This window comes from Camelus ferus, chromosome 7 (genome assembly GCF_009834535.1).
Source record: "Camelus ferus isolate YT-003-E chromosome 7, BCGSAC_Cfer_1.0, whole genome shotgun sequence".
In the NCBI taxonomy this organism is placed as follows: Eukaryota; Metazoa; Chordata; class Mammalia; order Artiodactyla; family Camelidae; genus Camelus; species Camelus ferus.
In genome coordinates, this window is record NC_045702.1 from 51,633,098 (window position 1) to 51,648,621 (window position 15,524).

General features: G+C 35.8%; 1 protein-coding gene across 16 annotated transcripts in view; it reads left to right on the forward strand.

Moving 5' to 3' along the window:
* The window catches only part of CRPPA (CDP-L-ribitol pyrophosphorylase A), a 331,012-nt gene that overhangs the window by 79,387 nt on the left and 236,101 nt on the right, over positions 1-15,524 (forward strand). For all 16 annotated transcript variants that reach the window (XM_032483917.1, XM_032483907.1, XM_032483909.1 and 13 more), the window contains one exon: positions 6,374-6,471. In XM_032483917.1, the coding sequence (XP_032339808.1) occupies positions 6,374-6,471 (98 nt within the window). The remainder of the gene's footprint in view (positions 1-6,373; positions 6,472-15,524) is intronic.

A 15,524-nucleotide genomic window follows, 5' to 3' on the forward strand; every position in this document is an offset into this window, starting at 1 on the left:
TAAACACACTGGACACCCAAGAAGTGCCTTACACCTGTAACTGATAAATAAACATTGTATTTTTTTCATATAGTATTGGCTTTACAATACTGGGCAAGAAATGGCTAACTTAATAAACTCAAGTGAGCCATGCAGATGAGTAAGAGTTGGGTGGGTTTGGGTTTCCTTAATAGTTTCACATGTGAAATATCAAAGAGAAGTGAGTAACCCAGCACTTTTATTCACCGAACTCTCCATTCTCCAGTTACCACCATTTGGAGAAGACTAGAGAAAATCCCCAAAGAGTTATACTTAGAAAGAGTTTTACCATTTTTGGAGGATTAATCAGCAGTGGTAGGTAATTTGTGTATTTTTTAGGTAGAGAAACCTTTTATAAGCTCCACATTATAGAAAATCAGTGTCATGAGTAAGCAGATGTCTTCAATCTGGCTGAACACCAGAATTAACTTTTGGAGCTTTAAAAAAAATATAGGTGAGGATCTTGTTGGGTGAGTTGCAATCATATGTATTTAAAAAATATAAAAGGAAAACAAAAAGATACTGAGAGTTGATTCTGATTTGCAACCACAGCTGAGAATCAGTTAAACCTAGATTAGACTTTATTTTTTTTTAACATTTTTAATTGATTTATAATCATTTTACAATGTTGTGTCAAATTCCAGTGTAGAGCACAATTTTTCAGTCATACATGGACATATATATACTCATTGTCACATTTTTTTCTCTGTGAGCTACCATAAGATCTTGTGTATATTTCCCAGTGCTATACAGTATAATCTTGTTTATCTAGTCTACAATTTTGAAATCCCATCTATCCCTTCCCACCCTCCGCCCCCTTGGCAACCGCAAGTTTGTATTCTATGTCTATGAGTCTATTTCTGTTTTGTATTTATGCTTTTCTTTTTTAAAGATTACACATATGAGCGATCTCATATGGCATTAGACTTTAAATGACTGTAGCCAGTTGGAAAATTTATCATTGTTAGTAGTAAATGATATTAATAAGGACTATTGGCACTATAAGAAAGTGCTCAGTCTAGTGCAGGCCACTGAGTGGAATACAAATACTCGGGAATTGCAGCATGTCAGCAGACAACATAGAAACGAAGCATGATAAAAGATTCACCTTACTAATGATCATATTATGTTGTCTTGAATCTAAGTCCTTATTTATGTTTTGCTCAATTGATCTTTAATGAACAGAGGGATGAATTTATCCAGCTTTATTGAGATATAATTGACAAACCATTTTGTAAGTTTAAGTTGAGCAATATGATGATTTGGTACATGTATATATTGTGAAATGATCATCACAGTAAGGTTAGGTAACACATCTATCACCTCACATAATTAAGTTTTTTAAGATGAATTCTAAAGTCTCCTATGACTTGTATGTTTGTGCATGTTTGTATATATATAAATTTATTTTTAATCATATCTTGTTTTTGGTGTGGGGTTAGAATATTTGTTTTATTTTAATATGTTTTCAAACTTACAAGATGCAAGAACAGTACATGTAACTTCCATCTAACTTTTACCTAGATCATCAATTCATCAATTGTTTTGCCCCATTTGCATGTATCATTTACATACATGTGTGCCCCTGCCCCTTGCTTGGCTTTTAGAATTATGAGCTAATTGGTGGCTGTTGTTTTAAGCTGCTAAATTTATAGCAGTTTGTTACACAATAATAGACTAATAAAAATAATACAATTCTGTACAATCCATGAATCAAATGACAAATCACAGTGGAAATTAGAAAATGTTTAATGTGAGAAAAAATGAAATCTTTTAAATTGAAAATGAAATAATTTAAACTGAGTGAAAATATCAGTGTTTGATACATAGATAAATCTGTTATTAGAGGAAAATTTAGAGCCTTAAATGTTGACCCTTGAATAGCATGGGGGTTGGAGCACTGATCATCTACACAGTTGAAACTTTATGGATAACTTTACAGTTGGCCCTTTGTGTCCATGGTTCTGCATCTGCAGATTTGACCAATCATGGATCATGCAGTATGTATTCATTTTAAAAAACCCATGTGTAAGTAGATTCTTGCAGTTCAAACCTGTATTGTTCAAAGGCCAACTGTACTAGAATAAAGGAAAAAGCAGAAAGTCCACTACTTATATCTTTTGTAGGAAATTAGAATAGAACAGCGAACGTAATCCAAAGATAGTAGAAGGCAGGAAATACTGAAGAAACAGTGAACATTCATGGGCTGGAAAACTAGCGATAGAGGATCAACAAAACTTTACTTTGAAAATGGTAATAAAACTGTTAAAATCTCGGCAAGAATGATCATGAAAAATACTGAAGACTAAATAGTATCAGAAATGAAAAAAGAGCATCAGTGCAGATCCTGTAGATACTGCAATGAGATGTAAACAACTTTGTTAACAACAGGAATTTATTTCCCACAGTTAAGGAAGCTAGAAAGTCCAAGATCGAGGTGTTGGCTGATTCAGTTCCCAGATGAGGGTTCTCTGCTGGGCTTGCAGACAGCTACCTTCTTGTTGAATCTTCACATTAATGACAGAGAAACCTCTGGTGTCTTTTCCTCTTTTTATACTGACAGTAATCCTATCATGATGGCTTCATGATCTCATCTGAAGTTCATTACCTCCCAAGGATCCTACTTGGTAATACCATCACAGTGAGGGTTAGAGCTTCAATAGGAATTTTGAGGGAACACTAACAGTCTATAGCAAACTTTATGCTAATAGACTTCAATATAGTTTAAATGAACACATTCTTAGGCAAACCCAACTATGAATAGTCATTTGTCTGTTTAAGATATTGAATCTAATTAAAAACCTTACCACAGAGAGGCAGTTGACTTTTACCAGTGAATTTTACAAAACCGCTTAAAAGAAGAAATAACATCAGTCTTATACACTTTCCCTGAAAATGGAAATAGAATACTTTCTAACTCCATTGTATGAAGATAATATAAATGTTTAGTAAAAATCTGACAAGAACCTTAGAAGAATAAAATTGCAGGCTATTTTTTTTTTCATAAACATAGAAGAAAAATTCTAAGGGTTGCATTTTTAGATTAAATTATGGATTGGAAGAAAGGAAATTTTGTTCACAATCTACATTTTTTTCTTTTCCCTCTACTGTAACATTGTAAGGATTCTTTTTTTCTTTTCCTCTCCCCCTTTTTTCACGTGTTTTTTTTAAATTGAAAATTTCTTTTTCAAATTGAAGTATAGTCGATTTACAATGTTGTATTAGTTTCTGGTGTATAGCATAGTGATTCAGTTATATATATATATTCATTTTTTAATATTTTTTGATTATAGGTTATTACAAGGTATTGAATATAGTTCTCTGTGCTATACAGTAGGACCTTGTTGTTAGTCTATTTTATATTTAGGATTTAGTATCTGCAAATCCCAAACTCCCAATTTATCCCTCCCAGAAACAGGCATAGAAAACAAACCTATGGTTACATGTTTGTTTATATAAAAATTATAAACAACTTATAAATTATTAGAATTTATAAATGAGTTTAGCAGTTACTGAATACAGGGACTGTACAAAATTTTAAATATATTTTTATATATCAACAAATAGAAAATGAATCATTTTTATGATTGAAAACCTTGCTGTTTTAAGGTTATCGCTTCTGTTTAAAAAACAGGTACTTCTGTGGAAATTTATTATATAAAATTTATGTGGTAATGCAAAGATTCCTAAACAGAAGCTTTCTATTTAGAATAGTTGACACATGGCATAAAATTAATGCCAAATAGATGTTGTTACTTCATTTTATTCATACAATTGACCTTTGGACAACATGGGTGTTAGAGGCACTGGCCTTCCACAAAATTGAAAATCCACGTATAATTTATAGTCAGCCTTTCATAACTGGATTCAGCCAACCATGGATCATGTAGTGCTGTACTATTGAAAAAAAATCCGTGCATAAATGGACCACACAGTCCAAACCAGTGTTGATTAAGGGCCAACTGTATTTCATTTTCAGAGGGGGATGATTATGCCTGTTTTATTGTTGATTTACATTTGGTAGGGCTTGCAATTCTGTAAAGGATGTATGATAAAACAAAGAAGGAAAATCTGCAAATGTTGTATTTTGTTTTAAAAAATAGTCTTTATGCATTATTTTATAAATTTTCCAGAATTGTGGTAGCATCATATTATCTAATGTAGTAAATTACTTTGTACTTACACAATACATTTTTAAAATTGTAATTGTCCTGGTGTGTGCGATAAATGTTTGGAAATATTACTGGATTTTTGGTAGGACATTACAATGTCCAAATTTCTCCAAATATTTAAGAGAAAACATTTGGATTAGCTTTGTTTTCAAAAGCTATTCTTGTATGATAGTTACTTTCTGATCTAAAGGTTTCAGAACACTCTAATATTCAAGACAGTATGGGACCTCCATGTTCTGGCTTCACTTAGTATCCCATTTCATAGGTCACTGCTAAATTATTTCATGGTTTTGAATACTTGTCTCTTGTCATAATAAGTTTTTGCTCATACTATTCCTATCTCAGTACATTACATTTTTTAAAAATCTTGTTTCTCTTAATCACTTTCAAAGCCCCCTGCCTCTACTGCTAAGCAAGACCTACTCACCTTTCAAGAGTGAGCTCCTTCCTTATTTATAGTATAAATATTTTTCTGATCTTGTCAACCAGTTTAACCTTCTAATCACAGTGATGTTACCTAGAACTTGCTATCTGGACCATTCATTTATTTTCTTAATTCTATTTAATTTTGTTAGGATCGTGTAACTTAGTATTACAGACTTTTCCAAGGTGGAAGGAACTTTACAGATGAGTGAACAGAGTCCTAAAAAGATGAAATGATTTCAAAATAGTATAACTAATTGTATCAGATATGTATCCAGAATAGAAGTGTCCTCTCAGTCCGTTTGAGTTACTATGCTTATATTAGTTTTCTTGAATTTGTAGGGTATAAAAGAGTGAAAAATGTGTCACATTCTTTTACAAAAGTTATTACAAGGCAGGCAACGTGATAGAAAAGCTTTAGGAAGTTGTGGATTTAAACACCTTGTGAGTAAAAGTAGGAATCTTAATACTTAGCTAATAATACATATTTATTTTGAGGCATTAAATAGAATAATTATGAAGCATTAAAATCTTTGATATGAAAATGTTTCATGTTCAATTCATGTCAGATGTCTTTTTCTTTTCATTTTGGTGCCATAGGATAGATGGGCATTTGTAAGCCTGATTTCTTTGGATTTGAATTATTTTTCTTCTACTCATAACCCTGTGATCTTGGGCAAGTTACTTTATTTCTCTGAAGTTTCCTGAATCTATTACATAGATTCAGATTAATATTGTTTGTGAGGTCATCATGAGAGTTGGAATTAGTATATGATACGGCTCTTGGAACATATAATATTCTTGAGAAGTGGGGGGTAGGTTGTAATAGGAATACCCTTCACTGGTGATGTTATTATTTTAAAAGGCTGGTTCTCCCCTGCTTTATTTGGAAAAATATTAACTATTGCCAGAACAGTGTTTATAGAGAGCTTGATACATGGAGTTGCCAGTGTAAGAAGCAGCTGGATCAAACGTTAAACTAACTTTTGATATGCGACTCCTATTTAAAATTAGCTTTTTTCAAAAACTTCATAATACCATGAAGTATCTTCTTAATTGACAGCAGTATAGCCATTTCCTAGCATTTCAGATCTGTTTACCGTAAAGGAGGACTGCATGTACTGTGAGAGTGTACATACAGGCTTTATGGAAGTGGACATCACTATGTCATACAGCTTCTGATTTTAAATTATATTTTCAAGCCTTCCAAATTTGAAGGAAATCAGTTTTGGGCTATTTTCACCTGTTACTGTAATAGTTAAAAATGTAGGAATTTAATTGTATTGAATTGATTGCCAAGGAAAATGCTCTATGTAGCCAGGGTACCAGGTGGCATGGTGAGCTGTATGTACACAGTGGGCATCTTACAGCCTAAAGGGAGGATCTCCCTGGGAGATGAGATTCTGTCAGATTCTGGGAGATTCTTATAAATGTGGAAAGACTGAATTGGTGACCACCTAACCGTTTACCTCCAGTTACTTCCTTTCAGATATATCCTAAGATCTCTTATTTCGGTTGCTTACATGATGTACTGGTTACTCACCCACAGAGTGTTAAATATGCAGATTTACTGGTTTGGATGGTGAACGAGTCAAGGATATCTTCTTGTTGTGGTCCAAGTCACTTTGCTTGGCCCAACGCCCAAAGCTCCCTATTCTTGTTTGATAGTGAGGAACAACAGCAAAGTGTAGGTTTCAGCGTACTAGGGCTCTGCTCCATATTCTGTTGGAAACTTAATTTTTTTTTCTTTCTTATTTCAGAAAGAATTTCACAACAGATGTGTGTAGTTATGGACACAAAAGAAGATGAAGAACATGTAGGTCGTTGTCTTGAAGAGATGCTAAAAAATGAATTAAATGTAAGTATTTAAAGATCAAGTTTGATAAATTTTATTTGATTGCCACTGATTTTTATAGTATGAAGCTATATCTTCCTTGAGAAAGCATAAAAATTCTTTAAACCGAACTTTCTTATTTTGCCTTGATGAAATCCTCTGTTTTGCTGACACTTAGGACTTGAAATGCATTCCGTTCCCCTTCTCCAGTCCTCCTGGGGATTTCCTCCCCACCTTTATCTTGAGTTCTTTTTCTCCTTTAACATTCAGCATCAGTGTGACTTCTTCAGAAAGCCCCACCTGATGCGCATGATCCACTGTTTAAGGTCAAAACTTGTCTTGAGAGCCACAGTGCCCAGCACATGCTAGGTGCTTACTGAAGTTTGCTGAATGCATGAAGAAAAATTAAGGCGAGAAAAAAACATATACAGATATGGAAAAAGGTAAGATAGGATAATTATGCTATTGAAGAGGTGAATGCATATTTCATCCCTCTCCTTTTTTTCTTTTTTCTTTTTTTTTTTTTTGAACTAATCAACTTCTCAGCTAACCTCATATGTAATATTAGGACCAAGGAAAGGCAAGAAGCAGTAGTAAGTGTAAGGAGCTACTTTTACCCCTGAGGCCATCCGTTATTTTTATGACCGTTTTGTGTTTTGAAATGTTTTGCTTGCCAAACTGATTTCATTCAGTTTTAATCAGTTTCCCTGTTTTCAATATGTATAAGTGCCTGGATTTCTGATGAACATGCGATGACTTTTTAAACAACCTACATGATATAATCCTAGTTAAAAGCAGAAGGAAAAGGTTTATCTTAGTCAGCTAGTTTTATCATGAAAGTGCAGTTAGTGAGGAGAAAAGGCTCTGATATCAGACTTCTGGTGCTTAGATAACTGCTTAATTTCCATATATTAAAATGTTAATAACATTTACATTATAAAGTTGTTGGGAGAGTTGAATTAAAAAATGTATTTCAAGTGCTTAGGAAAACATCTGCCGTACCTAAGTTTTCAAAGAGTATGAACAATAAACTTAATGAGCTGAGATAGTGGTGTGACGGAATTAAGTGGTAGGTACTACTAATTCTCAAACGTTAGCCCTGTATCGGATACATGAGCGTTAAACACGCAGATTCCTGGAATGGGTAAACATTTAGTGAATCATCTCTGGGATAAGTTCTTGAATCTCAGTTTTTAACAAGCTCTCCAAGGTGCTTTTGGTGGCCATCACTGCTGAATTTTATCAGAAGCATTTGGAGCAACAATCCAATGCTGAAAAGAAATGGCAGTCGTCTCAGCTGTCTTTTGGATGTAAAGGTTGTACCATGATCTATTCTTACATGTTGTTTTTATCCACTGACTTTCTGGGCATTCCCCTCTATTGTTAAAAATTTTAGCACCCTGTTCTTTGCTTTCTATCTTAAATGCACCTGTTAAGAATCTATTTCTAAATTCTGTGCCCTCATTTCATCACTGCATCTCAGGATATTTATGTAGATAATTTCCCCGTCTGACCCAGGGAGGCAAACGTTTGCCACAAAAATAGTCTTGTAATCTTGGATGATTTCATTCATGCTTTATCTGTTCAGTGCCGATACCAGTAAGATGGGACCCCGAAAGAGTATTGGTGATCAACCCTAAGTTTAGAGGGCTGGGTTGTACACTATTGCTGCGTACCTAACTATTGCATCCTGTGTGACTAATTCCTTGGCCTTTCCAGTATTAGATCCTATAAAGAACCCTTTCTTGTTAAAATTATTATGATGTTCTCTTTTTGTTGCTAATATTCCTGTATATGTTTACTAATTATTCACATTAAACAAATAGACTGCCAGATAACTTTTTCAGCAAAGATGGATTTATTCAGGATCATCAGAGAATTGAAATTTGGGGTCTGCAACCATGGTGAGCCATGTGCAAGTCCCCCCACAGCAAGGGAAGGAGAACACTTCAGTGGAGGGGGAGAGGAAGTTGGGAGGGCTCTAGTAAACAAAGACTCCATGGCTTTCCATTGGCTGAGTCCTTGCCAGGAAAGAAGAGGAATGTTTGCTCCTCGCCTTGGGCTCTGCTATAGTCTTAGTGCTGAGAGCTCCCCCTTCTGGTCTCTCAACTATTTTAATTGAGGTTTCTGTTCATTAAATTTTTACTTAATGACATGATGTGGAATTTAGGGATACACACAGTGGTCTGTAACTGGTGCTGTGTGATTTTTTTCCCCCAGCCCCCTGCTTCTCAGTTCCCATCCTTCTCATTTCCAGGGACCATTCATTTCAGGAACCACATCTCCCTACCCATCGGGCCCAGTCTGGGGATTGCCTCATCTTAACTGTGACCACAGTATTTGATCTTTCCTTATCTTTTACTAAATTATTCCCACTGCACATATTTACATTTTGTAAGAATCCCTAAGCCCCTTGTTTTCCCCCCTTTTTTTTCAGCTACCTTTTGTTTCACACTTTTCCTTACTTGGATTCCATGCTCCATCACCCAGGTGGATCATGGACCTTTTACCAGTGTCTTCACTTCCCTTGTCCTTGCATTGCACCCACTTGGGTAAAACTCCATTGATTTTATCTCAACTTTTCATTTCTCTGAGCCTATATGCAGTCTTAATACTGCTGGACAAAATTAGACCACAGTGCAGATTATTGTCATTAAAAAAATACTGGTCTTCATTCTCCAATGGGCACTGAATGTTTTAAAGCAAGCATACCATGATTCCATAGTCAGCTCCCCATTCTTCTCCATGGATATTTTAAACCACTTCCACTCTTCTTACGTGTCTAACCCAGGTTTCTGAACTTCGGCACTGTTGGCATTTGGGGCTAGATATTGTGAGGGACTATCCTATGAATTGACTGTTGAGTAGCATACCTGTCCTCTACTAGCTAGATACCCCCTAGTTGTAAAAAAACCAAAATGTCTCTAGACATGTCGCCTGGAGCGGGGCAGAATCACCCTCCAGGTGAGAACCACTTCTTTAACCCTACCATTTTTACCTCCACTCTTAGATATGATCTTGTCTGTAACTTCAGAGCATAATTATATACTGCTATATGCCAACAATCCATCTTCCTGGCACCAAACCTTTGATGAATGTTTCATCTGTAGAAGTCACCTCATCAAGACTATTTCCTCTTCTTAGGTCCGATTCTCCTCTCCCCTCTCCTCCCCTCCCCATCCCACATCAGCATTCTGACAGATACATGTTCCTTCCATTAAAGGAAAAATTCTAAATCCAAAGTTATTCTGTAGCCAAACTTTTTTTTTTTTTTTAATGATTTACCTTTCACTCCTCAATCCATTGCATTTCAACTTCTACCTCAGCCTCCCATGGGAACTGCTCTCAGTGAGGCGCTCAGTGGCCTCCCTGTGGGAAATCCGCAAGACAGTTATCAGTCCTTACTTATTGCACCACTTGACTCTCTTGTCTGATACTTTTTTCTGGTAGGAATCTCATCCAGTGGATTCTGTAACATCTTGTTTTTCTGATCATCCTTTTTAATTTTTTGCTTCCTCTTAGTTTCTTTTCAGGATTCAGGATTCTGTTGATATTTAGATTTTTGTACCTAGGTGAGTGGATTTCCCTAAAAAACCATGCTGATGGCTTGGCTTCCCATATCCTCTGTTTTCTAGGGACAAAAAAAAAAAAAATATATATATATATATATATTCTCAGGGTCTGTTTAATTATTCACTATTCTGAATTTCAGATCTATATATTCAATCAGGAACCCCTCAGAACATTATACTTACATGTCAACGTTATTTTACATTCACAAATTCTTGTTCTAGCCAGTCCTTCTCCAGCTGCTAGGGAAATGTGTATCATTTACCTAGTTGCCTAAACCTGGTGTAAGTTTTGACTCATCCTCTATCTCATTGCCAAAGCAAAACAAATTCCAAAACATTTGAACTCTACATTTCATTATCCTTCAAATGTGTCCCTTTCTCTTCATTGCCACTGCCAGTATCCTAGGCACCCCAGCTCTCGTCTGGATTATCCCGGTAGTCTGCTAACTGACCTCCAGCCTCCGCTTGCCCCCTCATATCCATTTATTCATGTGACTGTTTGAATGATTGTTCTAAATTGTTTTATCATGCTATTCCCTACTCAAATCTGTTTTTTTTTGGTTTTCCATCGCTCCTAAATTAATACAAAAATTTCTTGCCATGCCTTATAAGATCTCTCACATTACTAAACCTACTAATAAAAATAAGAAAACAGCAATAACAGCCAACAATTTTCAGCACTTACTTTGTGCCAGGTACCATGGCGAATGCTCTTAACAACCTTTTGAAATAGTTACTGTTACCATCATTTTAGAGATGAAAGTCCTGAGGCACTGCAGGGATGTTTAAATTGTTCTTGTTGACACTGTTGTGAAGAGACAGAGCAGGGACATGCAGAAGAACTTGTATTCAGTGCCCTTGCCAAGCAGCCCTGCACACTCTGCACTGTGCACTCTCTGACTGTGCACTCTTCAGATCAACTCTCCTTTTTTCAGTTTCTCGAGTGTGATATTACTTTCTTACCTCCAGCACTTTTACTGAAGGTCCCATTTACCTCAGGGAGATTTTCCTGTTTGTCTTTTCCCTGAAGCCTGGTTTTTGTACCCTTCTATTGTGTCCTATGTGATGTTATACAGCCCCACCTGAAATCTTCCCAAATCATGGTGCAGTTTTGATGAATGTTGCGTGGATAAATGATTGTGACTTGTTATTAGTAAGTTGAACACTGCATTGTTTATTGTACTATGCTTGCTGCGTAAGAAATACCCCAAATTTTGTGACCTTAAGTACCAAACATTCATTGTCTCATAGTTTCTGTGGGTCAGAATCTAGGCACAGTTTAGTGGGATTCTTTTGGCTCAAGGTCTTTGATTTGATTACATTCAAGCTGGCTGTCCTTGGTAGGCAGGGGCCACAGTCTAACCCAAAGACTCAGTGTGGAAATGGATTCTGTTGCCAAACTTCTGTGGTTGTTGGCAGGTCTCAGTCTGGCTCCACGTGGGCTTCTCTACCTGGCTGCCTCACAATGTGGCACTCAGGTCTGAAGGCAAAGTATTTTTGTAGCCTAATCTTAGAAATGATGTCTAATCACTTATTCCATATTCTGTTCATTTGAAGCAAGTCAGTATGTCCAACTCACACTCAAGGGGAGGAAATTACACAAGGTTGTGATACTGGGAAGTGTGGGTATCATGAGGGGGCTGTTTTAGAGATTACCTATCACAAACTTACTATCACAAAATAAATCTCTTAAGTAAGTTGAAAAAAGAAAATACCCACTAACACAGCCATCCTAGTTTCCTATGGCATGTGAGACACTACTGTCTGTAAGTCCAAGTCTTCTCAGAATATCAGAAATTTGCCTTCTTGTACCTAAAATTTCCTCATTGAGATCATCATCAATCTGAACTCTAATTCCCTAGTCAAATAGCTGAAGGCACAATCTACTTTATATGGAAATTAGTCCTTAGTACTTGAATATACCAGAAATTCTACATGAAAATCACCAATATTGGTTGGAAAAATCTGAATAGTTTTGGAATCAGCAACAGACAAGAAGAGCTAACTAACCAGAACCAACAGCCTGAGGACATACTTTCAGCAAGGAATGGATATAATCTCCTGAATTAAACGTAATTCTATCCAACATAAACCAACCTAGCAAATTTTCAGATTCCAACCAAGAAAAGAATTAATGACTAATCTGTTCAGGTTTTTATGTTGATCAGTTCATAGTATAACCCTAGGTAACCTGTTGTATAATCTGATGGAACATACTGAGATAAAATGCATTTGAGAAGCAATGAGCCTACTAAAGGTAGAACTTGTGAGCTTTGTGTGATGTGTCCTGTTAATTTACTCAATCTTGGTTGACCTTGAAAGGAGATGTCATTCATTTCTGCTAAATCTGGCCTGGCTTCTAAATTTGCCTGAAAACTGTTAAACCACGCAAGGATTTAACAGAATGTTTTTTCTCTTAAATGGCCGTAGCACTAACAATTCTGGAGTGCATTCTCCGTTCTAGAGACAGCATTGTGTACCTTAATCCTTTAAAATAACTATATGACTTTCCCTCTCATTTTACAGATAGCAACAAGGAAAATTTGTGGCTTAATAATTTGCTTAAGATTATGTAACTAATTGAATGTAGGTGCTACTTGATTCATAATGATTTCTACTACTGAATTTTTCTCTAAGAAAAGGTGGAATAGAAGAATTTTAAGTTTGACAGAAGGCTTATACCTAAGGAGATTTCTTTCTCACCTTGGGAAATGGATTACCTGTTTTTTTAAAAATAATTTTTCTTCCCCTGTATAAGGGCACATGTATCTTGTAGCATTTTTCAGCCCATAACTTAGAGACAAACACAAAATGCCATGTATTCTAATATTTTTACCTCTCAAAGCTTTTGTCTCCTTTTGAAAAGAACATACAAAAAGGATGACGTCACCACTATTGAAATCCTGGCACCTGTAGGGCAGATCTATGTAGGTGTGGAGCTGCTCAGCACACACACAATGGGAGGATTGTTTTATTGGCGTGAAAAGAATGTTTCCTGATGAAACTAAAGGAAGAGATAGGGCATGCTTGTTGCAATTATCCATGCTAGATTCTGAGACACACTTTAGTAGTGAATATCTCAACTCTAATGACACACACCAAATACCTGGAAGAGGCTGCTAAAAAGTGAAGTAAGGAATTAATTGATAGAGGACACTTCTCTCACCTTCCATGCACATGCATATTTTACTCACACTTAAATTTCAAGACTTCATTAGCAGGCTTGTCAGGTTCCTCCTTTGATTTCTTTAAGGAGTTTGAAGTATTTCACAGAACCTACCTACTTTGGAGATAGAGATCTCCAGAAGATACAATAGGATTGTGATGGAAGAGCCCTCTCCCCTTCTTCCCAACCCTCAACAAATGTTGAAAAATAGTTTATGCTGTATCCTGAGCTGAGAATAGTAAGGAATTTATAAGTAGGAAAATTGGTCTCTCATTAACTTCTCAATTCCCTGATGTATTTACCAAATATTTAAATGCCTATCATGATTTAGTGAATGGATTGAGACAGTTAAACTAAGCAAGTATGGTTGCTTGTCCTCAAGGAGCATACTGTCCAAAAAAATACAAAAAATGTTTAGTTACAAATTGTGATAACTATTCAAGGGAAAAAGTAAACTGTGCTCATGTAAGAGACCTCTGGAAAATGATTTAAATTGGGGGTAGAGAGCAGTAAGAGAGAATCTCTTGCAGATGTGGCATTTATTTAAGGCTAAATGAGTAATCAGAAGTTAGCTATTTGAAGTACAGAAGGAAGAGCGTGTAAAAGGCACATACAGAGCTCCGTTCTGGGATGCTGAAATAAGACTATGGCTGGAGGGGGGGGTGGACTGGTAGGAGGTGAGGATAGAGATGGGGACAGGTCTAAATGCAGCCTCGTAGGGTACATGAAGCTTGCTGTGACCACCACCACTACCACGGCGACTACTGCTATTACATTTTGTCCTAAAAGCAGAAGGTAGAACACTTTAGCTGAGAATGCTGTGATCCAGTTGATACCCATAAAATATTATTGGCTGCTGTTGCTTAAAAATGAAATTCTATAGAAAACAGCATGTAGTGTTTAGTGTTTTCATACATCACACCACCCTTAAAAATAACTTTCGTTCCTATAATAAAAGAAATGAAGATCCTAAAGAATGCTGATCTGTAATCTGAACAAACAGGGACTGCAGGGGCTTTTTGTGTATTTTACTTATCCACCCCTTCCTGTTTCCCGGAGCACATAATTTAATTATTGTTTTGTGTAACCACAAATGACAAGCAGGATATAACTGAAAATCATTTGTTTTCCTGGGTGAAAGGCACGCTTTGGTTTTGTTGAGGCTGTCTGTGGGTACCTAGTTTATTCTTCCTAATGCCCCCAAGGTAGTATCCAGCATATGAATCTGTGCCCTTTTAATAGACCTAACCAAATTCAGTGTATGACATATTAGTCAAGCAAAACACCAGACATAGGAAATGAGGTAAGAAGAAAAGCAGAAATAAAAGGAAGAACAAATTCAGCCATCTCAGCATCATAAGACCCATTCAAAGAGGGTTATTTTATGCTTATTTTGACACAAGATATTTTAAATATTATGTTTAAAATATAGGGTTTTTCAGTTCTTGATGCTGACCACTGTAAAGTACAGTGTAATAACCGTGAAATAACACTGTGAATACTGTTTCTTGGGCCTCTGACTCTGAACAATGTCAACAAAGGTAGCTCAGTTAGATGATGTAGTTTTGATGTATGTACAAGACTACAGAAATTAGCTGAAGAGCATCCAATGAAATCCATCCGGTTTGTTTGGGATGTTAGCCAGATTTCCTGATCAGTTTTCCAGAGGTAAAAAGGTCCAGAATTACTGGACCACCTTGTTGCTCAGGATGGTATTAATTATGTTCATGCTGTATTTAATAATATTTACAGTTTGTAATTATAAATGGTTGTCAAAGTTTTAGGACATGGTTATTCATGAGGGAGTAAGGATAATCCACCCTAAATGCCACTTTCTTGACTTTGTCTTTATATACTTAACATATCTGTGCTTTTTATATCTGTGTGTATTTCTAACACATGGGGACATACTGAAATAATACTCTTCCTGAAGGGACCAGATGGTTAATTTGTAAAAATTATCTTTGTCCACTTAGGAATTAGGTCATTGCTCACAAGCTCTAGACACATTATGCTAAGTTAAAAACAAACTAAAGAATAGCCAACGTCTAGCTTTGGGCATATGTTTGTAAAAATTAGGTCTTCTCTTCTAAGTCAGGAAATTAATTGATTTTACACACATGGTAAATATACTTATAAGGAAAGTTCTTATAAAAAGCTGAAAAAAATTATTCTTTGGCCTGTAGATTATAGTTTCCAATCCTCAACAGGTGACTTTGATGAATATGTATACACTAATTTTCTTCTGATATTTAAATTGAGATAGAGTTTTAAAGCTTATTTACTGATTTCACTTCATTTTACTGATTTTTTTTGGTTTTGAATGTAGGATATGTAAT